General features: G+C 36.4%; 1 protein-coding gene across 3 annotated transcripts in view; it reads right to left on the reverse strand.

The window, feature by feature from the left end:
• The window catches only part of CNBD1 (cyclic nucleotide binding domain containing 1), a 468,077-nt gene that overhangs the window by 387,905 nt on the left and 65,063 nt on the right, over positions 1 to 15,109 (reverse strand). For all 3 annotated transcript variants that reach the window (XR_336323.1, XM_006160740.1, XM_006160742.2), the window contains exon 4: positions 4,807 to 4,965. Coding sequence is in view for 2 of the 3 variants with exons in the window: in XM_006160740.1 (XP_006160802.1) it covers positions 4,807 to 4,965 (159 nt within the window). In the remaining variant the exon portion in view is untranslated. The remainder of the gene's footprint in view (positions 1 to 4,806; positions 4,966 to 15,109) is intronic.

Below are 15,109 nucleotides of genomic sequence, written 5' to 3' on the forward strand. Positions count from 1 at the left end.
ACTGCTTTTCACGGCTCATTTATAAGTTCCTCTCTTCTTCTACCCTTTCTACAACCCCCACAAATACACACATATGTTACTTCTTTTCCCCCAGAAATCAGTCATTTATAAAGAAACCAATTATCTTTACCAAATAATTTTATAATTGCATCTTAAAAGCTGCTGTTGTTACATATAATACAATCAAATACAAACACCTGAGTATTAGATGATTTTCCCAGCATTCTCCAACATGTTCATGGTTAATTTGTCTGAAGAATCTGCTTTACTTCCAGGACTACCAATTCAACACTACTCATGTCCTTTAAAAATAATAATAAAATAAAGCTATGTATGTCAAGCTGAACTCCATAACACAGAATGGTGTCACAGTCATCCCTCAACCAGGTCAATGCCATGGCCTCTTGAGAAGCCACTCCAAATCTCTGTCTGTCACCTATAGTCAACCGCATCCACACAGGACCCTTTGCTAAATATATCACAACGTGCTAGTCACGCCAAGATTAAAATCCCACCATGACCTATCAGACCCTAAGTGATGACGTGATCGCTGGCTACCTCTGCAGCCTCATTTTCACAAACTCTCCCAATCTATAACACTTTCACAGCGTTGCCCTCCTCGTAAATCGTGTCATGCTTTATTTTTTATTTTCCCCATTTCCAAGCCATAATTGCCATTCCTGGAGTCTTGCATTTGTCTTTCCTCTGTTCAAGTACCCTACTCTGAGATCAGTGTCATTTTTCAGAGAAGACTTCTCTGATGCTTTCCATTGTACTCTGTTTCCTTATTTTGCATTAGTCTTTTTTCCTAGCATGTATCACTAGGTGATGGAATCCCCATGTTTGTTATCTCTCTCTTATATTAGAGTATGAGTTATGTGAGGGCAAAGATATGTGTTCCTACAGTTGTAGTACCAGATATATTGCCAAAACAGTAGAGTTTGAAAGTATTGGTCATCAAGAAAGTCATGACATATTTTTCTATGTTTTTCTATGCAAAAAAAAGTGTCATGACATTTTTGAAGACTCAATATATGTTGGATTCATCAATTAATAGGTAAAACATAAAATCAGTCAAAATTATATAGAAATGAAATTGTCAAGTCGTCATTTAATTAATAGCCTTTGATAATGTTTCTATCCCCTTGATCACTGGGTCGACACTTGAGAGGGTGGCCGTTCTTAAGGCCTTCACCTTTATGTCTGGTGCAAGGACCCCCGCATTCTTTTTTTACCATTCAAAAACACCTTGTCCCTCACCTTCCCCCCCAATTCTATAGAGCCTCTGCGGCCCATCCTTATGGGCCTAGGCCTCTATTCTATACTAACCCCTCGGGGTCGTTAGGAACAGCCTGAGCCAGCTTCACAAACGTCTTCTAGAGTGTGAGGGGCACTGCTCCTCTGAGGGTAATTGGTATCAGTCTCTCTTCTCCTGGCCTCCCTGCCTCACCACACTCATCTCACCTGTTGTGGGTACTGCCCTACTTCTCTTCCTTGCCCTTCTCTCTGGCCCTTAGATCTTTCGTTTTCCCATTAATTTGTTCAGGACTGGATCCAATCTGTCAAGCTCATGGTTCTCCACTCTTGCCGTGAGCAGCTCCCCTTCTCTGAATCAATTATTTGATTCTCCAAATCAGGAGGTGGGAATGTGGAAGGCCACATATTGTATCTTGCATATGAACAACTGTTTGTCCATTTTATTCCCTTATCCTAACATGGCTGTCTGCTTCTGTAAACCTGCTTGCTCTTCCCGTGAGAAAACAGCTTGTGCTAGCCATATAGGAAACCATATTGGGGACGACATCCAGTACCTGCTACTGTCTTTGCTAACCAGCCCGAAACCCTTTTGTTTAGCAATGTGAATGCTTGCATGGAAACCCCACTCCCCTCAGAAATAATTAACCTGCTTGATTCAGCTTCTGTAACTGCTTGCATAGAAACCCCTGGTAACTGACCCCCTATAAAAAGACTACTCCAACTTGAGTCAGGGCTACAGTTCTGACTCTTGGTACCTCCTCCCACCCCCAACCTCAGACTGTAGTCGCTGGCCAACTAAAAAGATTCCCTTTAAACTTAATCTGGCTTTGGCAGTCATTCATTCCGTAGCACTCTACAATGACGCCTCCTTCCAATATACATTTTTTGTTACCATTTATTTATTTTTAAATTATTATCATAATTTTGTTTATATTACTCTGAATCACATATATCTTTACAGTGTATTAAATTTCTTTTCCAGAAGGAATACCTTGCCTATCAGTCAAGACAAAGACATTACTATCCACATCATCATCATCATCAAATAGCTTTACATCATTTTCTTTCCAGAGTACGAAATATTTCCTCTTTGGAAATGCTACCACTTTGCCAATTGCATGTGAACTCAGTAGCACTGCAAATCCTACATCGAAGTGTTCTGCCTCTTCAGCATAAATCCAAGGAGCAGACACACAAGCAAACCATAGCATTATGACTCCTTAGCCCTGAAATTAAGAGTATGAGCCTAACAATGCCCAATCAATAGTAGTTATAGCTGGATGGATTTCAATACTGTACCATGAAGAAGCTACTAGAATTGCTCTAGAATTTTTATTATCTCCAGAATAAGTGTTATTCTTCCATTTTGAGAGCTACCTAATTTTCTTCCATTGCTTTCATCTCCTTTTTCTGTGGGTTTTGGTAGTTGTTTCAATTCACCAGGAGTTGTTTCTGTCACATTCCAAAATCCTAATATAAGCTTATATTCAAGCTGATATGGCTTAAAATACAAAATTGAAAAGGGGGCCCCTAACTTTTATTCTCTCTGTCTCATCTCTCTTCTTCCCAGTGTCTATACTAAACACATGCTCCCCAGCTACACAGTGTCCTCTACTTGCTCCAATCCCTCCTCGTTGACGGTACTACCCTCAGGGATGTTAATGCCCCTCCACAATGATTTTAATGTTTCAAAATCATTTTTACTTTCTCCCACCTGGCAGTAGTTCCAGAACCCACATCCTTTCTAATAAATCAGAGGATGAAAACATAAAGAAATAAAGGAAAGAATGGGTGAGTGAGTAGAGAAATCCTGGAGTGTTGTAAATCCCTACTTTCATAGGCTCAGAATTAGGCAGATAGGTCTCTACATGACAGATGTTGCTGACCCAACATCCATTGTCCTGGGGTTTTGGAGACTGGCCATTAAATTTAATCCACAGAGGTCCACATAAAGATACAGCAAAATTATTTATCTATTTTTTTCTGTGTTTAGATAGCCTTTCATCATGGTTCTTCCTTTTTACTTCAAAGTTCATTGCCAAGATCATACTGGGTTGCTACAGCCCAGGTCTATAGTCCCAAATCCTGACAATATAGAGAAACAGGGAAAAAAGAGAGAAGGACTGCAGCATGACCATAGCCCATTAGGGGATGCTTGTTTTCCTCCTATTTCTTTCTCTCTCTTTTCACTCTAGCTAGTACATGCTCTCTCTGGCAATAAAAACAAAAACAAAACTATAATCCAGCACAATTTGAAATCAGCAATCAGTGATTCATGAGTTTTTCGGCACTGAAAATTTGAATCCAATGCAACATTAATCAACATTACAGTTTAATAGAATGAAAGTAGCTGCAGCATCCTATAGCTCCAAACACTTTCTATGCTTTTGTGATTTTCTACCAGATAAAGAATATTTTTAACAAATCCACTGAGTGTTTTCTAGTTGAATTTGCTATTATACAGTTTATGAATTTAATTTTGCCTCTGTAAAACATGGGGTTATGATTTCCTTTTTGCATAACTCCACCATACTTACTTTCCTAAAAAGCATCCAGTATTTGCTATGTTTATTTTTGTTGTTAAAATACCAGCAATCTGACCCTTCACAAATTTTTGGAAACTCTGATCATATATTCTCAAATGTGTACTTATAATTTTGAAGCAAAGTGGTGAGAGCACAGAATTCTTAGCGCCATTCTCAAAACACGAATGTCAGATTTTTAAGTACTCACTCCATGCTACTTGTCTTTCTCTCAAGGACCACTCGATTCTTAATATGTTTACTCTTGGTTTTGTTTCTGTTATCGATCTCAATTCCAACTGTACATTTTCCCACAGTCCTCTGTCAACTTTTATGCCCAAATCCAATGCCATCTTTGGTAACCAGCCCCCACTAGATTTAATTTCCCTCCTTCAGACCTCCCTCTCCCTTCTCTCTCTGTCTCTCTCTCTCTCCCTTCCTTCTTTTCTTCCCCAACCTCTCTTCCACCTTTTCTTCCTCCTCTTCCTCCCTCTATTCTTCTCCAATCCCAACACAAAGTACACCAGGAAATTAAAGAGAATATAAGGAAAGTTTATGTAAAGCCTCTGCGATGGAAATAACAATATAAATTCTGTGAAGTTTTCAAGTATCCATAAGCTAATGCAATCTCAAATACAATTTTGATTTAACCTCACCAGTAAATAGTAACATGTTAACATGTTTTTTGCTGCCATTTAAAAGGATGAGTCACAAGTTTAGCCATACGCCACGATGATTGAACTGATAATGATGGAACACTATTCCCATATCTTCTGAAACCACGAGCTCTATATGACAGCTAAAGTATGCTTATCTGCAAACAACTAACTTGCAGAAACAAAAATCTACTCAAAAGAATTTCTCAACTAAAAGAAACAATGTATTACGATGAATATGGTAATATCCTTGATTTGATTATCACACACTGTATGTATGCTTTGAAAAAATCACGTCATGCCCTACAGAGTTGTATAAAAATTAAATGTAAATAAAAATTACAATAAGCAAGTATATTAAAAGTACTTACAGTTTCTTTACGATCTCTAGGAATTCTAATAACTTCTCTGAGGATCTTTTTGGTTCATGCAAAGTATGGCCACCATGTGCCTTTTTGATATGGACAGCTATATTGTGAGAGTCATCAGGTGGTTGGCATTGACTTTCTTCTGTTCCTTCGATGGCTTTTCTGAATGAAGAAATAGTATTTTATGGTGTTGCATACTGCACAAAAACTATTTATACTTACTTTACTGCGAAAAGTAGAAATGCACTGTTATGAGATTATTTGACATTTTAATAACATACTCCTTTTCAATATCACAGAATCTTTCAGTCATCCATAGTGCAGTTACACAGCCTACTCTAAAAATCAGCATATATATAAAATATTTTCAGAATATGAAATTTGATTATAAGTATTATAACCATTCTAAGCAATTGAAACACCTTTTATAATATATTAGGTTTCTGTGATTTAGGAAAACAGTTCAAGTCAATGGTAATACTTTTCTTTTTGTACTGTAACCATAACTTACTACTGTGCTTTCATATGTTATACCTGTAAGTTCCCAGATATTTATGGATGAATGACCATTGCCTACTCATTTTTCTAATACCAAGCATTCCTATTCATAGGTCACTGAAAACTGGAGGGCAAAGAATCAAACAAGTGTTGTCCAACTTTAAGAATAAAAAGAAGAGGTGCTAACTCAAATTAACATAGATTAGCCACCTTTAATTGTATACAGTGGAAGATAAACAATCTTATATATAAAAAATTACATGGGATTGTAACAATACAAGGAGTCTTCAAAACTTTATAAAAAATGTATTATGAAAATATGCATGGATTTTAAATTTTTGTGCCGTAATAAACTCATACTTAATTCTATTTTTTTCATAAACTTTTGTAAGTCTCCTCATAGTAAATTATCACATTAACATCTAACATTTGTTGAGTTTTTAAATGTGCTAACTACTCTGCTAAACAATGTATGTATGTTATCTTATTAGTATTAACCATGTACAATAAACAAAATCAGTACCCCACTTATAAGATAAAGTAATCACAGCTTGAAGAGTTTATTTAATTTGTTTAAGCTCTCTGGAAAGAGTTATTTTTAAGCTTAGCTAAAGTTCACAGATTATTACAACTTAATTGTAAAACTTGTTTATCTGAAGTACAGAAGAAAGAAGATAAAATACCTCCTACAACTTAAATACAAAAATAAAATTAAACTGATCTCCAGGCCTGGTTGTTAAAGGAGCCATGCTCCACATGGCTGACAGTCCTTGTGGGTTGAAAAACACACCCTAAACATGTTTGTGTGCATGCCCCAAATCCCAACAGGTTGAAGAAATGGAGAAGGATTACAGAGCTACAGACATTCCATTCAGAGATCTAGAGCCTCACTTAAAATACTAATCCACAGTTACTTCTCTAAATAGAATACAATCATAAGTACAGTAAAACTTAGCAATGATGAGACTTCCAGTGTAAAGTAATTGGCTACTTTCCTCTGCCCAGCCCTGAACCTCATATGCAAATGGAATGAAGTCCTTATTTCTGAGAAGTCAATGAACTAGAAGGCAAGGTAGAGGTTGATGGGGCAGATTTGAAAGAAATATGGAAAATGAGTGCTATGGACTCAGAATTCTTCTGGCTCAAATTTCTCATATATACCCAAGGCAGAGGATTCCTAGGATTTCTGCTTTAGTTTTGGACATCTCAAGCCAAGCCACTAAACAATTCAGAACTATCCCCAATAATATTTAAGCCAGTGAGGCCAGCTGCCACTGAGAGAAATCAATCCACTAAAAGGAAGAGGAACAAATGGTTATATAACTATACACACTGATTATTTGATTGATTGATTGATTAAGCTGCTTCATATAAATTTATTTTTAAAGGTGATAATCGATCAGGTAATGCTCCATCAAAAAGCAAGAAAGAAGAGAGCAAGTTATACAAAAATAAGTTAAAAGAAGTATATAATAAGGAAGAATAAAATCTTTTAAAGCAGAATAATAGACAAAAACAAAAGCTTAGTTATTTTAAAAATTCTAATAAACCTGCAAAAAACAATATGTAGTAAGCTTGGTTGGAAAAAAAAATAAAAAGGAGGTCAAGAGTGAAAACAGCAAAGACAGATATAAATAATATAAGGAATAAGAAAGGAGATGTCATGACAGATCCCAGAGATACGAAAAGATAGAAAGATTATGGTATAGGGCAAGCCCTGTAGTGTAGTGGTTAAGAACTGCTTATTGGAGGGACCAGCAGCTAGTGTAATGGCTTTGATGCTGAACTCCCATGTAGTCAACCACAGTTCTACTCCCAGACCTCGTAGCTTAAACTCATGCCAGGCGCATGTGCGTGCATGTCCAAGATCCCAAAAATGGAGGAGAAGGGATTGCATTGTGGCCATGCCCCCTTGGGGGTGATTTCTTGCTTTCTGTCTCTCTGTCTCTCTCTGTCTTTCTGGAGAGCACTCGCGCCCTATAGCAAAAACCTCTCAAAAAAAAAAAAAAACTGCTTATTAGAAATCAGATCCCACATGCTAGTCCTGTGTATGTGCAAACTCAAAATCCTAACTAAGTTAATGGAGGAAAAGGATTGCTGGAAACAACCACACCTCATTGAGGGAGAGGGATGCTTTTTCTCTTTCTCTCTCCTCTCTCTCTCTCTCTCTCTCTCACTCTCTCTCTCTCGGGAGTTCACACCCACTAGCAAGTAAAAGGAAGGAAGGAGGAAAGGAAGGAAGGAAAATTATAGTATGTAAAATTTTATGCCAATAACTTTGAAATTTAGATAAAAATTAACAAATATTTATTCAACCACCAGGTCACAGATGGCTTGTTACTGGTAAAGTCTAACAAACTCCTTTTTTTTTCAAACTCTTAATAAATAAATAAAACCAAATGTGTATAGAAAATATAAAAATTAAATACATTCTTGCTGACTAATGTTTTGAGGTGAGCATAGTCCTAACATTGAGGACATGATATCCAGCTGGCAAGGATAGAAGAAAGAAAAATTATAAGCCAATTTCACTGAATAAAGATGCAAAATATCCATACAAAATTTTAACAAACTGAATCTAATGACAATTTAAAAAAGAATAAAGCATAGCCTAGTTCAGATTATACCAGGGATGTTATTTCAGGAATGTTATATAACACATTAACAGAATAGAAGGCAGAAATCTATGGGTATCTAAAAGATACATGATTTAATAGTTACTTGTAATAGAAACTCTTAGCATGTTAGAAATAGAAATACACCTTTTAAATATGATCGAAGTATTTTTCTAATGCAGCAAATATTATATTTAAAGAGAAATACTGAAAACTTTGCCACTGGGATTAAAAACAAGTATGAACACTGGTCTAATCTATTCAATACTGTAGTGAAGGTCCTTGACATTAAAATTAAAATAACTAAAAATTGTAAGAGTTAAAGAGGACAAGTAAATCTGTTATTTTATGCAGATGGCATGCACATGGAAAATTCAAATGAATCTACCACAGCTAGTACAATTGACAAGAGAAGTCAGCACGGCTGGTGGGTAAAATTTCAATAAACAAAAATCAATTACGTTTCTTCTTTGCTAACTAATGAAGAAAGTGGTTTCCATAAATGTGTAATTCAAAGTTATTTAAAATCATATAAAAATTATATGCACAATATAAAACAATTATTGCATACTATGAGAGTAAATATGGGGGATCTACCATGCTTTCTAGGAAGACAGTGCCTCAAAAAGAAAGATGTAACTTAAATATAAAATGGGGAACCAGCAGTTAGCATAATGGCTATGTCGCTGGACTGCCACATAGTCGACGGAGGTTCGTGTCCCAGACCCAGTAGCTTAAAACTCACGCCGGGTGCGTGTGCGTGCGTGCCCAAGATCCCGAGAGGAGAATGGAAGAGAAGGGATTGCGGTGTGACCCTCCCCCCTGGGGGTGATTTCTTGCTTTCTGTCTCTCTGTCTCTCTCTGTTTGTCTGGCGAGCACACGTGCCCTATAGTGAAAATCTCTCCCCCAAAAAAATATATATATAAAATGAAAAAAAGACAGGACTATTCTAGGATGAAGATACTAGCAACTTTTTTAGAGAATAAACTTCTAAAGATGTTAAATTTTGTTTAAAATAGTTTTACCTTGTCAAACAGCTATTGTACAACAGATGAATAACCTCTATTAGTCCTTTCATACTTATTAATTTATTACATCCAACTATTTGTAGATTAATTTTTTCTCAAGGTAAACAATGGAAATGTATAAAATTACTTATAGAATTAGACCATTACCAAGTTAGTAATTGAAGAAGTGATTCTATTCATTTCTCTGAAGCTTACATTTTAAGGTTTTGGCATTGACTTTATAAATAAAAAAGAATATTCACAAAAAGAATATTCAAGTTTAAAAAACTTACATACAGACTCAGATTTTCGAGACTAGAACCTTATCGCTATATGTAGTACTGTCCAGTTATTTCTCTCGGCACACATGCTTCTCACTTAAGTGGTAAGCACTATGCTGAATTTTGTTTCTATTATTCTCTTTCTTTTTATGAAAAAATTTATCAAAGACATGTGTATTCCTTTAAAAAGAAAGTTTTACATATTTTAAACTTTATGGAAATGGAGTGATTTTTATGGATTCTATAACCTTTTTGGTGTTATTCTTCAACATTGTGTTCATGGAACTTAATGAGAATGGTCCATTTACTTTACTGCTTTATAAAATTTCATTATGTATATGTACCACAAAGATTTTTTGTTATTGTTCAGTTTTCCTAATCTGTAGGCAACTAGATTTTTGTTTCCAGGTTTGTTTGTGTTTAGTCTGTTTCTCATATACAAATTTGGCTATTTTGACCTGTTTTTATATGTAAGGTTTCTCTAGAGGATATGCCCAGGAGTGAAATTGTTAAGTCATAATATAATATAAGTACATTTTCTTTATTTTCTCTTTTTTTAAATTTATTTTTTTATTTTTTATTTTGGTGTAGGATGCATGTGCTCATTGAAGAGAGAGGGCAAGTGAGAAGGCATGCCCAAGGAGGATGGCCATGTCACAATCCCTTCTCTTCCATTATCTTCTCAGGAGCTTAAGCACACACGCACACACACCTGGCATGTTTTTCAAGCCACTGGGTCTAGGGCTCAAACTATACATTCGGCCATGTGGGATCCAGCTGCCTTAACCACTACACTATCTGCTGGCCCCTATGCAACCTCAATTACACTAGTACTGTCAAGTTATTTTTCAAAATGACTACAGTTATTATTTATACTTTAAACAAAGTATAAATTTCAGTTGCTCTACATTCTTGTTATAATCATATAATTGAATTTTACTTATGTCTCTTATTACTGTAAAAAATTTATCATTTTTTCACATATTCATTTACCAATATCAACTCTTTATAGAAATTGCTAAGTAATTGAACTCCTCAGTAACCATATAAAGCAAAAAGTATTATTTAAAAAGTTCAGAATACCATTAAAATATTATTTGCCTCTTTTGGCTGTGTGAAATTTGGTCTTACAAAATAAAGATATGTAAAACTCTTTGTACCTAATCATGAATCAAGGCAATGGCACCAAACTATTCCGGAAGTCACTAAATTCCTCACTGAAACACACTACGAATCTTTAAAAGCCAGTAAAAATTGGTATTAATTTTATTAACTCTCAACCTTTTGAGTTTTTAACACTTTCTAAGTTTGTGAAAAACTGTAAAGTATAAAGCTTTTATTGCAGCATTCCAAGGTTATTTTTCCTCAACTAAAAGTGCTTCTGAATTGCATGCTCAGCCATCCATTTATTTCGTCGTGCTATATGTTTGCTCGAAAATGCATTTGACAAACTATGATAACTGACTTGAATATTTAAATATAACTGGACATGTTTTAAAGACAGTTTCTCAAAATGAATGAAGTAAAATGAGGTGGCCACTTCAAAGAAAGTACAGCTTCTGTTGCTAATGATGAAATTCAAGCTTTCAGGTGAAGAATGTTGGAAAACTTGTACCATCCCTGTAAGTGTGATAGCTTCCCAGAACTAAATGGCTTCTCTGATGAGATCAGTAGCAATATTAACAAAGGTGACTTTTTTTATATTAAAAATTTCAAAATCTGGATAAATCAGTAGACCAATATTTTCCAAATGTCTAAAGTATGAGCATGCTTCAAAAATTTCATGTAAAATATATACCACATTAAAACTATGCATGGATTTCAAAAATAAACTTGTACTTCCATTACTCCACAAACTTTTTAAAGTCTCCTCATATTATGTCACAAAATCACACATTGGTAAAAGAACCATTTATAATCCAAATAAAGTTTTTATAGATATAGCAATGTTTTTAAATTGTTCATATTCTAGACCAATAAAACACAAAAATGCCTCAGTAAAATCAAGCGATAGGGAGTAATAACACTACAAAGCCAATTAAAGTAGAAAAAATTTAGAATACATTAACTCATTTGGTTCCCTAACACCAATGTAAAGTATTGCCACCATGTTTTAGATGAAGAGACTAAGATTTAAAGCTTGATTAATTTTTGGAAAATATGTCAAAGGCTTCGTTTACTCCTTTTTGTCTATTTCCTCACCTGAGCCTCCACTCAGAAAGGGACAGAGAGAGGAAGTGTGAGAAAGCATTCTTAATGGGGTATGATCACACTCCAATCCCTTCCCCTCTATTTCTCCATCCTATCAGGATTTGGAGCATGCACACACATGTGCCCAACGTTTTCCAGGATTTGAACTTCAAGATCAGATAGGTAGGATCTAGCACCCTGAAGCATTAGGTATGAGCTGCCCTAACTAGTGATTTTCTTATGGTAGTATAATTCCAAACACAGAGTTAGAATTCAAAGCTAGATCTGATTACTCCAGAGTCCAACACAACACACTGTAATCCATATATTCCTGTATTACATACAGTTCTACAAGCTTTTTATTCTATTACTTCCCAAAATCTACATTTTGTGATATACTCTCAGCTTTTTGGTAAATTCATATAAATTTTACTAGGTAAGAACTAGAGCCAGAGTAATATAAGGTCTCTTTATTTTTTTATTCTGAGAGAGAGTGTTTTCTATAGGGCACGTGTACCCCCCCAGAGACAGAGACAGAGACACAAAATGAGAAATCACCCCCACACACACACAGAAGGGATGACCACACCGCAATTCCTTCTCCTCCATTCTTCTCTCAGGACTTGGGGCATGCATGCACACATGCCCAGTGTGAGTTTTAAACCACCAGGTCCAGGATTTGAACTGCAGTGGACTACGTGGGAGTCCAGCTTCATAACCATTAAACCATTTGCTTGTGCCATAAGGACTCTTTCCTTTTTTTTTTTTTTTTTGAGAGGTTTTTGCTATAGGGTGTATGCACTCACCAGAAAGACAGAGAGAGACAGAGAGATATAAAGTGAGAAATCACCCCTCATGGGCGATGACCACACCACAATCCCTTTCTCCTCCATTCTCCTCTCAGGATCTTAGGCATGTATACATATATGCTCGGCGTGAGTTTAAGCCACTGGGTCCAGGACTCAAACCGCAGTCGACTACATGGGAGTCCAGAGACATAGCCATTACGCCAAATACTGGTCCCAGGACTCTTTCTTAAAAGATTTTCTAAGGGCCAGCAAATGGCATAGTAGTTATGTCACTGGCCTCCCACAGGGCTGACCATGGTCCAAGTCAGACCCGGTGGCTTGAAACTCATGCCAGGCATATGTGCGTGCATGCCTAAGATCCTGGAAAAAGAATGAAAAAGAAGATTGAATGTGGCCATCCCCCCATGGGGATTGTACTGTTGATGGCAAGAAATTTTCCTCCCTATGTCCTCAATTTGTCCCTCCCATTCCCCACAACTAGGTGCCCACTAATTACTTTGGTTAGGTCTAAGGACTAAGATCTAACTTGCCAAAGTTACTATAAAACAAAGAAAGGGAATTATCAACATCCATATTTTCTCTGCTTTTGTTTCTTCTTCTTAATAAATTGAAAGTAAATTCAGCTCGAGTAACAGTATAGCTGAACAACTAGAAATGTGTTTTCTCATTATTTCTCAGCAATTACTAATAATCAAGGTATTGATCTCTCTCTGGTGAGCACACATTCCCTAAGGTAAAAACCTCTTTGGGGGAAAAAAAAGATTTTCTGTAGGAGTCTTCTTTTCTTTTAAAGGTCTCACATATTTATTACTGAACCAACCTACCAATGCAGAACTTAGAAACAAAGTGAAGCATCATTTTTTTCCAATAAAACACCCCCAAGTGTCCAGGTGGTGGTGACCATTTTCAGCTTGATGTGGCAAGACCACAGTGACCTTGGTACAGCATAAATATACAACCCACATCCTGTCCAGGTTCTCATAGACCCAGCTTGGTTCTTCTCCAGTGTCTCCTCTTGGAGTTGTATCTGATTTTATTACCAGTTTTCACTCTAATCCACTAGAGAAAAGGACAATTTTGGTTCTGTTTTTTTGGCCAGAAACTGCTTGATTCTGAAAGTCTTGCAAGAAGACATAGCAAAGAACCGAGTGGACCACACACACAATGCTGGCAGAGAAAGGAAGGAAGAGTAGGATTCTTTATATAAGGAAAATAACTATGGGTAAATTTCTACCCTCGGATATAACTTGCAGGCTTTCTCTAGTACTAAACAGGAATGCTGATTTTGCCATACACCGTCCCAAACAAGCACAGTTAAAATTGAGGAGTTGAAGGTAAGCAAGTTCAATTATCAACTGTTGACAGTCAACATTGGAATCTTGTCATCTCTTGCAATATAAGAAAGAATATTTTCAGGTTAGACAGAGGTAAGGAGTATTTCCCTGGTTTCTACTGAATTAATGCCTATGCCAAACTCCAAGTCTTCTCTTTTCATTTCCAAAAAACAATGGAAAATGTGCACTTTAAAATGAGCAGCTGGACTTACATGTATTCTTTAGGTTAAAGCAGCAATACATTTTCAAGAACACACAGCAAACTATACAAACATGCAAGAAAATTAAATTGTTGAGAGAAAATAAACACACAGATTTATCTTGTAAGCATAAATTATAATTAAAGAGGCTCAAATTCAAAAAGTTGGAAAATCTTAAGACAACTTCTAGTACAGCAAAATATTAATATATATTTAGAAAATAATTATTACCACGTTCCTTCTTCACTCATCACCTAAACTTCTTCTATTCACAATTCAGTTTTTTCAAAAGTTGCCATACATCTAACCCAGGGACAAAGCATTCATGGTGTAAACTATCTCAGTTCTCAGGTATGAATTTCCATTTTTCCATTTTAACCACTCTACTTTTTCCATCCACAGAACATTGTTCAATACGCTACACACCTGGATGATTACAAATCGGCATTACCTAATTTTAACTTGATCCTTGATTTTGTTCAGCATTCCTAAATAAGCTGTTTGTCAAGCTCTTACATGCTCACCTCAGGGACTTTCACTAGTCTCTTTTCCAATCCCACTTCCACATTCTGTGGACAATATGCCTCTATATTAATTTTATCTAACTTTATTATTACGAATTGCTGAGAAATAATGAGAAAACACATTTCTAGTCATTCAGCTTTACTGTCACTCGAGCTGGACTTACTTTCAATTTATTAAGAAGGAGAAACAAATGCAGAGAAAATATGGGCATTGGGAATTTCCTTCCTTTGTTTTATAGTAACTATTACAAGTAGATCTTGGTCCCTCAGAGCTAACCTAAGTAATTAGTGGGCATCTAGTTGTGGGGTATGGGAGGGCCAACTGGAGGACATAGGGAGGCAAATTTCCTGCCACCAACAGTACAATCTGGAAGAAGTTCAAACCTTCAACCAAATCCTTTCAAATCACAAAACTGACTCTGCACTAAAGATGGGCTTCCCCACCCCAGTTACATAAGGTCTTTGATGAATGGGATATACAAGACAAAACATAATCATTGCATTACTTCTTCAGCTGAAGTCATAATTTCACCAAGTCCACTACTTATCTCCTAACAGATGGTGTCACATTTTTCCATGATTAGAATATGGTCCAGGGGGACTAGTAGTTAGCATAATGGCTATGTCGCTGGACTCCCACATAGTCGACCGCGGTTCGCGTCCCGGACCCGGTGGCTTAAAACTCACGCCGGGCGCGTGTGCGTGTGTGCCCAAGATCCCGAGAGGAGAATGGAGGAGAAAGGATTGTGTCGTGTCTATCCCCCCAGGGGGGGGGCTTTATCGCTTTCTATCCCTCTGTTTCTCTCTGTCTGGCGAGCGCACCAAAGCTCTCTTTCTCATTAAAAAA

Source organism: Tupaia chinensis, unplaced genomic scaffold (genome assembly GCF_000334495.1).
Source record: "Tupaia chinensis unplaced genomic scaffold, TupChi_1.0 Scaffold000707_1, whole genome shotgun sequence".
NCBI classification, from domain to species: Eukaryota; Metazoa; Chordata; class Mammalia; order Scandentia; family Tupaiidae; genus Tupaia; species Tupaia belangeri.